We start from the raw sequence: 13,640 nt of genomic DNA, 5'->3' as shown, positions 1-13,640 counted from the left end.
GAGAGATTTGGTGACAAATTCTTGTCATTTTCAAGTAGTGTAAAGTAAGGTAATAATTTGCTAGTAGGACATCGTGATGAGCATGTGGGGTTGGATGGTGGTAAAACCAAACGCGCTTTCGAGAAAGCAAGGTCCTATTTTGCATACCTCCAATGACTTTTTTGGCTTTCGTTTGGTACTATATGGTTTCTAGCTCGAAATAAAAGACATCGACTCCAATGAAATTTTCGATTACTCTTAGTGATTAGAAAAATGAAAAACACAAAAATAGTCGAATTCAATCTAATCAACCTTAGTTCTCATCAAACATACTCGTCACTTCTTGGTATATCAATCAGTCAACAGTATGAACATAAATCGTTGGGTCATAGAGAGAGAAAAACAAGTACTTCCCAACATCAACATAAAATCTCAAGAACTTCATTGAGTTTGAATGAACTTTTGGGGTCTTTAACCATCCAAATGGTGGGTGAAGTGTCCCCTTTTGCACAAAGGCCAAGCTTTGAATGCTTTAATAATGATGGGGGAATCTACAAAGATTGCTGCACTAATTAAAGCCACAGCAGACCCACTATGAATGGTGGGTATCTCCTAATTCTACACAGACAAAGCAGAATCTTTGTGAAGATCTATCTTTCCCCTGTATGTAGTAATCATACTTCATCTCTTAAAACAGAGCAAAAGCAGCAAAAGGGCCCTAAGATATTGGCCAAAAAGTGCGCAAAAATGAACTCTAAGCATCAACATTCAGCAGCAAATCATTAGTGATAAAAGTAATATGGTATATGTAACGGCTTAAGCCCACTACTAACAGATATTGTCCTTTTTGGGCTATCTCTCGAGGTTTTTAAAACACGTATGCTAGGAAGAGGTTTCCACACACTTATAAAAAATGATTCGTTCTCCTCTCCAACCGATATGGGATCTCACAGTACAAAACTGAAAGATGATCCATAAACAAGGCCGGGGTGGTGGTTCTGTCATTCTTGTTCAGACAAAATGGAAATGAATGGCATTTGTAGAATCACAAAATTTGTTCAAAGTACTTTGTACTTGATTTTTGGAACGAAGTGAATGAGAATTCACCCAGTTTTTTTGTTGGGTGTAACTGTGATTTGAAAGAGAATGGAACAGACAATCTCCAGATTATACATCTCACAGTCACAGCACAAAGAAAAAAAGATGACAGTAATTCAGTAGATGGGTATTGAAAAGAAGTAGAGAGAATGAGGGATCAGAGTTACTTGGAATATTACTGGGCCACTTTTTGATGCTTCTGGGAATGTTGAGAGACCTCAGAGAGATGTGAATGGGTTCTCTTTCTAATGTCAATGGCAGAGCTTTGAGCTGGGGGCCGTGAAGGGCGAGCTGAGATGATCACCGGTGGGATGTCGCTTGAGTCAATGAGCAGTGGCGGGTGCTGCCAATGAGGCAGTGGCCCGGCAAGGAGGAGATTCTGGAGAAGGGGGCCAGCTTCAATCACTGCCTGTAGAAGCTTGCCTTTCTGTGGCAATGGCTTCTCACAGGCGTTTTTCCAAACACTTGAGGGGGGTTCTTGAGATAACAACGGCTTCTCGTTCTCACAGGCATTTTTATGAACAGTTGGTGGGAGTTCTTGAGATAACAATGGCTTCTCATTCTCACAGGCATTTTTACGAACAGTTGGTGGGTGTTCTTGAGATAACAATGGCTTCTCATTCTCACAGGCATTTTTACAAACAGTTGGTGGGAGTTCTTGAGATAACATTGGCTTCTCATTCTCACAGGCATTTTTACAAACAGTTGGTGGGAGTTCTTGAGATAACGATGGCTTCTCATTCTCACAAGCATTTTTACAAACAGTTGGTGGGAGTTCTTGAGATAACAATGGCTTCTCATTCTCAGAGGCATTTTTAAAAACAGTTGGTGGGAGTTCTTGACATAACAATGGCTTCTCATTCTTACAGGCATTTTTACAAACAGTTGGTGGGAGATCTTTTAATAACAATGGCTCTCCCACAATCGGGTCAGTTTGTGGAGATTGAGTTGCGTTATCATCAGAACCAGAACAATCAAAGATCTTGCTAGAGTCACTATCACTTTGTGGAGTGATTTCAAGTTCCTGATGCTTGTGCTGTTCAAGCAGAAACAAATTTTCCAACATTAGCTTACCACATTTTGCTTCAAATTCATCTTTCTCTTTAATGGCTCTGTCGAGAAGATCCCTCAAGTTCATAATTTCACATTCTCTCCTCAAAATCTCCTCCTTAGCTGACATGATTGTTGTTTCAAGCTCCAAATTCGTGTAGAAAAGAGCATACCTAAGCTCTTCCATTCCCTGAAAAACTTGGATCAGTTTAGAACAAAACCCAGAAATCCAAAACTTCAACAGAAACAGAATCAAATGAGATACCCACATCTTGATGAGTGCAGAATTCCCAGCTCAAAGATGTGCAATCAGCCTCCATTGATTGAATTGCAGTGACCAATTCGGATGAATTTGATGAAGAAGAAGATAGAACGGAGCTTCTCCGTTGATTTTTGCTATTGACAGAGGAAAATTGTTGGCATTCCTCTCCTATTTTCTCATTCTTTTTCACTGTGTAATGGGTTTCTCAGTCCAAGTAATAAGGGCTATTTATAGAACAATCATTTCCAACATGTCATTGCAAAAAATCATTAAAAAAAAAAAAAAAAAAAAAAAGGAAAAAGATTTTTAATTCTATTTATTTAAAAAATATATATAATTTTAGTTTTTGTACTTATTTCAAATATTTAAATTTAATTCTTATATTTTAAATCATCTTTTAACATTAATTTTTATTAAAATTATTAAATAAGAATGATAATTTCTACTGAAAATCATGATGTAAATATAATTTTAAAATAATAGAATAAATAGGGACAAATTTTCAATATTACCGCACTAATATAACAATAACCATTTTTGTACAAAAATATATATAACTTTTTTTAATTAAATAAACATAAATATCATTGATTTTTTTTTTTTTTTTTTTTTTTTTTTTTTTTGGAAAAAAAAAACACAAACAAACTCCAAGACTTTCATAGTATGGACAAGTAATATTAAAAGAAGTGCTAAATATAAATTAATAAATGCTAAAGTTAGTGAAGATAAAGCTTACATGAAATGATATTTAACCAATTAACAAAAAATGGAAGGAAAAAGGAAGGATCCGAGAGAGGAAAAAAACGAAATTTCTTACGGCTTCTAGGAAATTTGGCGGACAATTAGAAACTTCTCTCTTTAGTGTAAGTCAGCTGAACACCGTGATTGATGAGTGAGTAGGTGCAAATGTGAGGAGCGAAGTAATGAGACTGATAGGGAGAGGAACCGAACTTTTTTCTTTGTCTAAACGTAAGGTTCGACCAGTTTTATGATCTATCAGCGATGAAGAACAACAGGTATACTAAAGTGAAACTTTTTTTTCTTTTTTTGTTTTTTTACATTGAGCTTTTTTTCTTTCTTTTACACTTGGAGGAGGATTTGAAGGAGAAAAGGATGAAACATAAAATCCACCTTTTTCTTTAGCATGTGAGAGCAGGTGAATTCTTTAGGGGTCCACACACCACCACATGTTCTTTCTCTCCTCGTAATTTTCCAACACTCGACTATGTCTGAAAGAACAATGCTTACCTTACCATATAACAGTAGATTGGTCATTTGGAGATACTACTGATTCCGACTTTGGATGATTAGAGCTCCAAAGAAAGGTCAAAGAAGGAAAAGGATCGAAACGAAGGTCCGGAGGCAAATTAGCTAGGAAGAAATCTAATATGAAACATGAAAAGAGGAAAAATTAGTACATTCTCTTGGTACCCCTTTTCTTTTGTCTACCCATTGAAGGTTTAACAAGCTAGGACCCATCATTTTGTCAAAAGAATATGCATGTCAGAGATAAGTGCAGTTTGATCAATTTAGAGTTTAGAGATGTTGTAACCGTCCAAGTTCACTGCTAGTAGATATTGTACTCTTTGGATTTTTCCTTTCCGGGCTTCCCCTCAAGGTTTTAAAATGCATCTCTAGGGAGAGGTTTCCACAACCTTGTAAAGAATACTTCGTTTTCCACTTCAATCAATATGGGATCTCACAATCCGCTCCCTTCGGAGCCCAGCGTCCTTGCTGGCACTCATTCCCCATTCCAATTGAGGTGGGATCTCACAATTGAGCTACTGGACGTTCATATCAGATAAGAACTAAAGCTATGCAGGGAGACAGTCAAACAGAGAAAAGGAAAGGAAGGACAAGAATGAAGATTGGCTTGATGTGCAAAAGCCAGCATAAGTGTGATAAAACAGAGACTTGGACTAATTCAAGCATCAGATAGGCAAAGAGCTAGACTTGAAGTATAAACAATTGTGCTACATCCGACTAGATGCATCAGTTTAATTTGCCAAGACAAAACAATAGGGTTGTTTCAAGGAAGCTTTTTTACAGTCCTAACTAATTGGTCATTTTAGCCTAAAAGGTGTTGTGAATGGTTGATTTCATCGTCTAGTCTTAATGTCGGAAGCAAACTCGAGCTTTTTACAGTAAGTGCACAATCTAATGCTATCAAAGGATACAGATACAAAACTAGTGATCACAACTCTCCCCTCACTTGACAACAGGAAAAGGAAATTTGGGTTAGGATTGATCATACCGGTCTGCGCATCTTGACGTTAAGTGGAATTTCCTTGTAGGACTGAATTTTTTCAGCGGCTCGCCTTAACGGCCTACCAACGGATGTCCTCCGACGTTCTTGAACTTCAAATCTATCAGTAGAATTGCCATTATCTTCTGTTTCTACTGATGAAGTTGGAACAATTTTTACTTCACATACGATCTCTTTGCATAGAGAAGCACTGGTAGAATTGGAATTTACAGTATCAAGTGAGTCTTTGATAGCCACTGGTTCCTCGAGTTTGAATCTTGCAGACTGCCTTCTCAGACAAGGCCTGCTAAGAAATTCAATGAAGTTCATGTTCAATATCTCTTGTATGCTATATTATCTGGAAAATTTTCTGAAAATGTGAAGCCAAATAAGGCAATTAAATATCCACGAACAGACCTTATGCCTTCAACCTTCTGGACCTCTGTTTGAAGAACTGAAGTTTCTCTACATTGAGAAGCATCGGTAGAATTGAAATTTTCTATCCCTAATAAGTCATTTGTAGCAACCGGTTCCTCAATTTTCAATCTTGCAGACTGCCTTCTCGAACAAGGCCTATTGAAAATTCAATGAAGCTCATGTTCATCAATATGTATTTATGCTACATCATTTTGAATACATCCTGAAAACATAAAACCCAAATAAAGCAATTGAATATCCATGAACTGACCTCTTGCCTTCGACCTTTTGAACCTCTGCTCGATGAACTGAAGTCTCTTTACATTGCAAAGCATCATTAGAATTGGAATTATCTGTCTCCAAGATGTGGTTTGCAGCCACTGGTTCCTCGGTTTTGAATCTTGCAGATTGCCTTCTAGGCCTGTTAGAAATTCAATCAAGATCATACTCGATTTATCTTTGGTATGCAATATAATCAGATAAGTCCAAATATAGCAATTACATATCCATGAACAGACCTTTTGCTTTCAACCTTCTGAACCTCTGTCTTAAGAACTGAAGTGCCAAAAGCTGCATTCAGAAGAGAATTGGTTATAGAAAATGACAATATTCATATCCTGAAGCTGAAGGTAATTTGTGCACTGGCACTTACATTCTTGTCTGGATTGTCGTCGCCTGTTAGTTTTGCAAGGCATATTACCCTCATTTGTATTCATAGATTCCGCTGCCTCACTACATCCGGCGGTCCCTACCTTGAGGTAGAGAAAAGAAAAGGGTAAGTAGCATAAGAAATATTTACTAAAGAATAACAACAGTATTGTTTATGTACCCCTCCAGGCTGAAATGTCGCTGCTTTTCCTTTTCTCTGGAAGAAGAGTTTCGGTGTCAATAATCAATAAGCACTTAATTGCAAATTTGAAATGACTAATAAAAATTAAAGTAACCTCCAAATCCAGTTTTCTTGACCTAAGAATGCCATTTTTACATCCAAGCTCGTGTTGAAGGGCTTTCAGCTGCAGAACATAAAATTACATTCAGTTGCAGCAAATTAAAGGGTTCGATCTGCAAACTAAATCGAATTTCAGATGATAGAAATTTCACTCACCCTTTCTTTACCTGAATTAAGTTCCTAAAAATAGAAAGAACCACGACGTTAAGTGTAGAAGATTATTAAAATTTATTTTCTAGGATACTAGCTTGCCATGAACAAGTGATAAAATGGAAACTAAAGACACAAAGATGCAGGTGCAAGATTACCGCTAACATTTGACTGTTTGCTTGGGCGAATTGCAGATTCTGCTGCTGCAATTTCTGAAAATTGGTTCTCAATGTCTCTAACTCATTTCCACTTATTTCAATTATACGACTATTCGAAAATACTCATCAAGGAAAAAGAAAGTTCATCGATTATATATGTACGTACGTACGTATGTATATATAAAGCCCGAACAGAAAAACAAAGACTGTTTCTGTTATGGATTATGACCGTCACAAAGGATACTTTCTTTCTGCAAGAACTTTCGTAAGTGCCATATTTTCCTGGAAAGAAAAATAAAGGCATCATCAATAAGATGAGCCAATCAAACTGGGCAGCTTATAGAACACATCAGAAGTACCTTCTGTAACTTATCAACATATTCATAGGTCTTAAGCAAACTAGACTGCTGCTTCGTATCTCCCTTCTGCAGTACAGGTTGCTCCTTCAAGTTGCTTATATCGGAAAGCTGTTTCCTCTGGGCGCCTCCTACTTTGGAGCTCTTCATCGTTTTCACTCCAGCTATTTCCATGTTTTGACTAGCTAAATATCAACAAACCCTTTCAATGCATACTAAACTAGTGAATGACTAGCTTCAATTTACTAAGAACAGCACGAGGTAGTTCATCCAAATTCAATTATTCTCCAAAAAATCTACAAAAACGCATGCAGATGAAAAACCCTAAAAATCGTAAAAACAACGGGAGTAAATGGTGTGCATTCAAAACCTAGAATCCTTGTTAAACCATATAAACCACGAAATGCAATTAGGATTCCAATTAAGCAACCTCAATTCATCGAAATCGAATGATTTTCAGGAAAACTAACAGTAAGGAATCTGCAAAATTCGAAAGAAATAGAGGGAACAGATCAAGAAGTTAGTCCTAATGGAAGAAATCAAAAACAAAAAGTACCTCCAACACCGTAGTTCTTCGAATCGAGCGAAATGCTACACTCCATGTTGGAGACTCTATGGTTGAATCCTAAAATCTTTCTGCTCGAACAACGGATCTTGGAAAGGACAGAGTTACTGAAAAGAGAAATGAATTCCGAGCAGGATTAAGCGCGAAATTGATATAAGATGAGGGTAAAATTGTAAAATGGTACCGGGAGCACAACGGCTGTCCGAAGCAAGTTCGAACCTGTTTCAAAACTTCGTACGGCTACCCCGAACCCAATATTTCTATTGGGGCGATGGGCTTTCATATTGGGCCGTAATGGGCTTGATAGGCCTAATATGAAAAAATAATAATAATAATTAAAATAATAAAATAAAATTCTCAAATAGCTCACCAATAATTAATTAAAAAAAAATCTCCACGAATTTTTTTAATAAATAACTTATTTTTTTGTTTATTAATGTTCTTTGACTTTTGTATACCTATAAGTTCATAATCATTGCTATCATGAAATAATTTTTATTAAAAAAATATAAAAATATATTTTAATTTGATGCAAGTTGATGGAATTAATTAGATGGTGAAATAATTGACAATTAGATATTACAACCTCCAACCATTATATATTTTCCAAATCAATATTTTTTTATATTAATAATATTATTATTATTATTTCAGATTTATTTAATTTTGATATTTTTGTTTATTTATTTATTTATTCATTCATAGCTACGTGAATAAATAAAAATAAATAAATAAATAACTTTTTAAGTTGGAGTAAATTCCTCATTTTTTCTTTTTAAAATTAACGAATTAAAAAAAATTAAAGAAATGAAATAATCCCTTTAATAATTTTCAAATAAATAATTTCCATATGTTAAGTTGGAGTAAATTCCTCATTTTTTCTTTTTAAAATTAACGAATTAAAAAAAATTAAAGAAATGAAATAATCCCTTTAATAATTTTCAAATAAATAATTTCCATATGTATCCGATATTTTAAAAATCAAATATCTAGATTCTTTTACTAGATCGTCCATTGCAATAATTAACATGCATTCCTTACTCGAGACCACAAATTTAACGTACAGTTAATTATCTAAAACTAAACAATATAATAAAATTGTGAATTTTTTCATGCAACACTAAACACATATATTTTTTCGGCATTCACTTCTCAGCAACGACTGAGTTAAGTCAATTCGTGTGCGCGTCACCTACGATCAGACGACATATGCTCAAGTCTCTAGCTCAGATTTAAGAAGAAGGTCTTAGAGAACGAGAGCAGAGAGATTTTCGAAATAGAGTTTGAAAACAAGACTTAGTGAGAGATTGAAAACAGTGTTATAGTGTTATATAGCATGCAAGCAAAGACGACTACAACAACGGATTAGCAATATATAACTATTCAAGTAAGGAGAAGTTGACAATCAGTCATATCTCTCTATTACATTTCGAGACATTTTAACACAGAATTCTAGTGAACGGCCATACACCCCCGTATTGACCTGATATGAACGGCCATACAACCATAAACTAACACGGGTTGATCGAGGACGAAAATTAAAAATTGAAGTAGCACTGACCACTAAAATGCTCAAAAAACACAACATTAAACACAAAAGGAAAAAGCATAAGATATTAATGAAGAATCAAAATAAAGAACATTAGAACAGAGTGTCTCATCTCAGCTCAGCTCAGCACAGATTCTTTTAATAGAGAGACAGAGAAAGAAGGAAGAAGCCCATCTTCCCTCTCCTTGTCTGTGTCTCTGGACTATACCCTATTAGAATAATGTGTTCATATCCCTACAACAAATTTGGGTGACCCAAAAACCAGGTAGAAAAATGTCAGCAACAGGCTGCAAAAGGACACACCTAAAGGGCCAAGGAGGAGGAGGAGAGAGAGAGAGAATAGACAGAGGAAGGAGGACAGAGAATCATTTCTCTTTCAATTTCTCCTTCTTCTTCTTCTTCTTCTTCTTCTTCCATCCATTCTACCTGGTTTTTGGGTCACTCTCCCATGTTCTTTCTTTTTGATTTCTCATTTTCCTAAGCTGTTTTGCAGATTCATTCATAGTTAAGTAGATTTGTTCTTGAGAATTTGAGAGAAAGGTACCTGAAAGAGAGTCTTCTTGTTCTTGTTCTTGTTCTTCCTCTGGTTCTTGTTCAGATTAAGCAGTTCCCAACCAAATTTAGTAGCAGATATGTTTGCTACCATTGGCATTCTGTTCTTCATCTGGGTTTTGAGCTCCTCTCTGCCTCCTCCTGCCATGGCTACTTTCACCTTCAATCTCACCGTTCCTCATCTTCTTCCAGATCCTGAAGCTGTTGCTTATCAAGTTCAGAGGTAGCACATTTGTATCAGTTTTGTTGGTTTTCACCAAGAAATGCCCCAAATGGGGGTTTTCTGCACTTTTGCTCTTGTTGGCATTTTATCGAACACTTGCTGTGCATACTGTATTGCTGAAGCTGCAGGGGACTGATTCCATGGCCGTCCACATTAATCCATGGATATCTTTGTTTCTTGCAGGGCTGTGAACGATTCCTTTTCCCGGAGGCAAATGCTGTCCGTTAATTCGAAAGATCAATCCAGTTCCTGTCAAACTGGAAACCCTATCGACGATTGTTGGCGCTGCGACTCGAACTGGCAAGCCAATCGCCAACGCCTCGCCGATTGCGGCATTGGATTCGGCCGAGACGCCATGGGAGGGAAGGGAGGTCAGATCTATGTTGTTACAGATTCCTCCGACTCCGACCCCGTGAACCCCCGCCCTGGAACTCTCCGCTACGCCGTGGTTCAAGACGAACCTCTCTGGATTGTTTTTGCTGCAGATATGACAATCAAACTCAAATACGAACTCATGATGAACAGTTACAAAACCCTAGATGGTCGCGGCGCCAATGTCCATATCACCGGGGGCGGTTGCGTCACACTTCAATACATCTCGAATGTAATCATCCATAACATCAACATCCACCACTGTATTCCTACCGGCCACACCAACATCCGGTCGTCCCCCACGCACATCGGATACCGAGGAAAGTCCGATGGCGACGGAATCTCGATCTTCAGCTCGCGCAACATCTGGATCGATCATTGCTCACTCTCGTACTGTACCGATGGCTTAATCGACGCCATAATGGGATCGACCGGAATCACGATCTCCAACAACTACTTCTCGCACCACGACGAGGTGATGCTGCTAGGACACGACGACGGCTACTCGCCGGATTCGGCTATGCAGGTGACGATTGCGTTTAATTTGTTCGGCGAGAAGCTCGTTCAGAGGATGCCCCGGTGCCGGCGAGGATACTTTCATGTCGTTAACAACGACTTCCGATCGTGGGAGATGTACGCCATCGGCGGCAGTGGTGATCCGACTATCAACAGCCAAGGGAATCGGTATATTGCTCCGGGAAATCCCAACGCGAAGGAGGTACGTTAACGTTATTCTCTCTCTGTATCCACTCATTAATACAGTTCGCCGGCGCGTTATTGGGACGCGCCGATGAAGGAAATTATTGATAGGCAAGGTAGATGGATTAAGGTAAATATCCTCATTGATTTCTAAATGATTTTCAGTTTTTTTTTTTTTAACTTATCATTAATTTAATTTGTTTTTTAAATTATCATTTTAGCAATTTAAAATTATTTTTTAACTAAATATTTTATTTTGTATATGGAGAAGTTTTTAATTTTTTATTTATTTAAACCTGTATTAATTTTCAAATTATTTTATAATTTTTTAATGCATAGTAATTTCTTATAAAGTAAGGGGCAGAAGTGAAAATATTAAAAGTAAAAGGGCATGAGTAAAAAAATATTTTAAAGCGGGGATTTGACGGGACAGTCGTCAACCACAGTCTTAACTACAGTTCACACGTGGGAATAATTATTGGCTGTGTGGAAAAGTGCAAGTAGTGAAACGGTGCCGTTTTTGGGGTGGTGCAGGTGACGAAGCGCGTGGACACAAACGCGGGGGATTGGTCGGAGTGGAACTGGAGGACGGAGGGGGACATAATGGTAAATGGAGCATTTTTTGTGCCGTCCGGGGAAGGACTGAGCAATATGTACGTTAAAGCGTCGAGTGTGGCGCCCAAATCCGCCGCTCTTGTCGATCGCCTGACACTCAACGCCGGTGTGTTCGGCGGGGCCAGGTACTTTTTCTCATTGTGAAATTACCAAAATACCCTTGCTTTTAAAATAAAATAAAATTGAGAGAATCTAGGCCCCTTGAAAACAGCTCACTCATTTTATTTTTATTGGAAAAGGAACCCATTGCTTTCCCATTAATGTCATCAATTTAAAGAGAATGATATGAAATAATGTTGGTCTCTCTATAATAAAATATAATTCCCATATTTAAAAGAAAATTAGAGAGTGAAATTACCAAACACTTTTAATAATTGGATATAATTTCATAAATTTTTATTTAATAGTAAAATTATCAGCTACATTTTAAGAGCTTCTTTAATTTTTTTTTTTTTTTTTTTTTTTTTTGAGTAATATTAATTCAATTGTAAGGGTAGAGTTGTCATTATGGATTTAATTGTGATGTCTTACCTTCGTCCCTGAAGAGAACAAAACACCTTTTATAAGGGCCGACGTGTTTTAAAGTCTTAAAGGGAAGTCCGAAAAGAAAAGTCTAAATAGGACAATATTCGCTAGCTGTCATGTCTTTACATTAATAAAAAAAAAAGAAGAAAAAAAAGGAAAGTAAAAAATAAATTGCCTTTTCAAGTTGTTAGCATAAAAAGGGTAAAAGGGGAAGAGTAAGTGCATGTGTGTGTATGATGACAGAAAAAAGAAGCAGTTGGGGCAAGTGGGGTTTTTTCATTAAATTAATTAATTATATATATATATATATATGAAATTCTTGCTTTCCAGCCATTTCTTTTAGGGCCCACTGTCTTTGGAAATGGTGGGCCCTACATATCAACTTCAATTTTATATTATTTGGAAATGGTGGGACCCTAAAAAGTGGATTAAAAATTGTAGCTTTCTCAATTTTGTTTTTTATTAATTATTATTTTTTGCTACTATTTTATTTTCATATATGAGTTTTATAATTACTATTATTATTATTCAAATTTATTTTAAAATTTATATTTGAAGCTAATTAAGATAAATTAAAGAAATCAAACAAGTTTTTTTTTTTTTTTTTACATCTTTTATTGTTACATTCATTCATTGTGAAATTAGAGAACCAATAGCAATTAGAGAGATTCGGATGCTTTGTTGATCGTTTTATTCTCGACCCTCAGAATTTGTAGGATATTAAACTCAAACCGAACTATCTAACTATAATGTCGAGGTTATATTTATTTGTTTGTCCTTTAGACCGAGTTGAATCATAAGAGTAGGAATCAATGGTCATTGATGTTTTAACTAAAACATTGTTCCAATTTCAATTGTGTAGGGAGAATAGACAGAGCTACTCATATCCTGGAGACGAAAGCTCCTCTAGTTCGAGTTCGAGTGGCAGTGATGGCGGTGGTGACTATTTCGGGATGATATTCGGTGGAGGCGGGGGAGTGAATAGTGCACCACCACCACCATGTCTTTCAGTTGTTAACATGCTCATTCTAACTCTGCTTACTGTTTTAGTTGTGTACACGAACAACTATGATTCTGCTTTATTATCATTGTAGTAATTGGAGAATTTCAGAAGGGAAAAAGATATATAAATCAAAAAAAGAAAAAAGAAAGATCGATCTTTTCACTTTTCCAACATTGGAGTGCTTCAAATAAGATATGGTAAAAGTTTAAGGATATAAAAAGAACATACCTGTAAAATATCAACGTTAATGAAACATGGCACGTCTTTAAGTCGGTGGAAACGTTGACAAAATGGAATCTTGTCTGCAGCACAGCATGTGGTAACGAGGATGATCGTTGTCTCGTCAAAACGAGAGTGAAAGATTGGCTCCACTGTTTTGCAAGTTAGTCCTTCAAGATACAACTATTTGCAACCAAGAGATTAAATATTCGAATCTCCAACCCTATGTATTACTAATCTTAAAAAAACACCAACGAACCATCAATTAGAACAATAATGCACGGGCACTGCCATTCAGAATTTATAAACATGTTGGAAGGGAAAGATCCGCTTTCCGGTTAGTCATTCAAGATATAATTGTTTGTACCTAAAAGATTAGAGATTCAAATCTCCAGCTCTACACATCAACGAACCATCAAGTAGAACAATAATGCACGGGCACTGCCACTTACAATTTATAAACATGTTAGGAGGGAAAGATCCACTCTCCACTGTTCTGAGAGTTAGCCATTCAAGATATAACTATTTGTACCTAAAAGATTAGAGATTCAAATCTCCAGCTCTACACATCAACGAACCATCAAGTAGAACAATAATTCACGGGAACTGCCACTCAGAATTTATAAACATGTTGGGAGGGAAAGATCCGCTCTC

The 13,640-nt window shown here is 36.6% G+C and overlaps 3 protein-coding genes across 9 annotated transcripts; 1 reads left to right on the top strand and 2 right to left on the bottom strand.

The window, feature by feature from the left end:
- Window positions 1–368: 368 nt before the first annotated feature.
- LOC111808510 (uncharacterized) lies at window positions 369–2,608 on the bottom strand. Of its 3 annotated transcripts, none has more exons than XM_087116751.1 (3): window positions 2,397–2,608; window positions 1,245–2,317; window positions 369–640 (listed from the first exon to the last, which is right to left on the bottom strand). In XM_087116751.1, the coding sequence occupies exons 1-2, from the start codon at window positions 2,445–2,447 to the stop codon at window positions 1,253–1,255; spliced, it is 1,116 nt and encodes a 371-aa protein (XP_086972877.1). In that variant the 5' UTR covers window positions 2,448–2,608; the 3' UTR covers window positions 369–640; window positions 1,245–1,252. The 3 variants fall into 3 exon arrangements, with proteins under 3 accessions (XP_086972877.1, XP_086972878.1, XP_023550309.2); XM_087116752.1 differs by having other exon boundaries at window positions 371–597; XM_023694541.2 differs by lacking the exon at window positions 369–640 and having other exon boundaries at window positions 1,072–2,317.
- A 1,740-nt stretch (window positions 2,609–4,348) lies between these two features.
- On the bottom strand, window positions 4,349–7,419 carry LOC111808512 (SHUGOSHIN 2). 5 transcript variants are annotated; one of them, XM_087116748.1, is made up of 12 exons: window positions 7,221–7,419; window positions 6,668–6,828; window positions 6,553–6,590; window positions 6,309–6,417; window positions 6,157–6,180; window positions 5,996–6,064; window positions 5,881–5,916; window positions 5,704–5,803; window positions 5,570–5,621; window positions 5,323–5,472; window positions 5,052–5,207; window positions 4,349–4,941 (listed from the first exon to the last, which is right to left on the bottom strand). In XM_087116748.1, exons 1-12 carry the CDS (start codon window positions 7,264–7,266, stop codon window positions 4,638–4,640), a joined length of 1,245 nt encoding a protein of 414 aa, XP_086972874.1. In that variant the 5' UTR covers window positions 7,267–7,419; the 3' UTR covers window positions 4,349–4,637. The 5 variants fall into 5 exon arrangements, with proteins under 5 accessions (XP_086972874.1, XP_023550313.2, XP_086972873.1 ...); XM_023694545.2 differs by having other exon boundaries at window positions 4,349–4,938; window positions 6,668–6,849; window positions 7,221–7,418; XM_087116747.1 differs by having other exon boundaries at window positions 6,668–6,849; window positions 7,221–7,414.
- A 1,696-nt stretch (window positions 7,420–9,115) lies between these two features.
- LOC111808511 (putative pectate lyase 12) lies at window positions 9,116–12,938 on the top strand. The gene is made up of 4 exons (XM_023694542.2): window positions 9,116–9,553; window positions 9,737–10,643; window positions 11,159–11,364; window positions 12,627–12,938. The coding sequence occupies exons 1-4, from the start codon at window positions 9,411–9,413 to the stop codon at window positions 12,856–12,858; spliced, it is 1,488 nt and encodes a 495-aa protein (XP_023550310.2). The 5' UTR covers window positions 9,116–9,410; the 3' UTR covers window positions 12,859–12,938.
- The last annotated feature ends 702 nt before the right edge of the window (window positions 12,939–13,640 follow it).

Source organism: Cucurbita pepo, chromosome 13 (genome assembly GCF_057944985.1).
Source record: "Cucurbita pepo subsp. pepo isolate OVF chromosome 13, ASM5794498v1, whole genome shotgun sequence".
Lineage (NCBI taxonomy): Eukaryota > Viridiplantae > Streptophyta > Magnoliopsida > Cucurbitales > Cucurbitaceae > Cucurbita > Cucurbita pepo.
The sequence above is the reverse complement of the archived record's forward strand: the minus strand, read 5'-3'. Positions and strand labels throughout refer to the sequence as shown.

Bases quoted from the DNA above. Each gene is read 5' to 3' on its own strand.
- LOC111808511 (XM_023694542.2), top strand. From the start codon at position 9,411: ATGTTTGCTACCATTGGCATTCTGTTCTTCATCTGGGTTTTGAGCTCC. The intron at 10,644-11,158 runs GTACGTTAACGT...GGGGTGGTGCAG, and splicing joins GAAATCCCAACGCGAAGGAG to GTGACGAAGCGCGTGGACAC. The intron at 11,365-12,626 runs GTACTTTTTCTC...TCAATTGTGTAG, and splicing joins GGTGTGTTCGGCGGGGCCAG to GGAGAATAGACAGAGCTACT.
- LOC111808510 (XM_087116751.1), bottom strand. From the start codon at position 2,447: ATGGAGGCTGATTGCACATCTTTGAGCTGGGAATTCTGCACTCATCAA. The intron at 2,318-2,396 runs GTGGGTATCTCA...CAAGTTTTTCAG, and splicing joins AATTCTGCACTCATCAAGAT to GGAATGGAAGAGCTTAGGTA.
- LOC111808512 (XM_087116747.1), bottom strand. From the start codon at position 7,266: ATGGAGTGTAGCATTTCGCTCGATTCGAAGAACTACGGTGTTGGAG. The intron at 6,850-7,220 runs GTACTTTTTGTT...GTTGATATTTAG, and splicing joins GAAGAACTACGGTGTTGGAG to CTAGTCAAAACATGGAAATA. The intron at 5,473-5,569 runs GTCTGTTCATGG...AATTTCTAACAG, and splicing joins CAGAAGGTTGAAAGCAAAAG to GCCTAGAAGGCAATCTGCAA.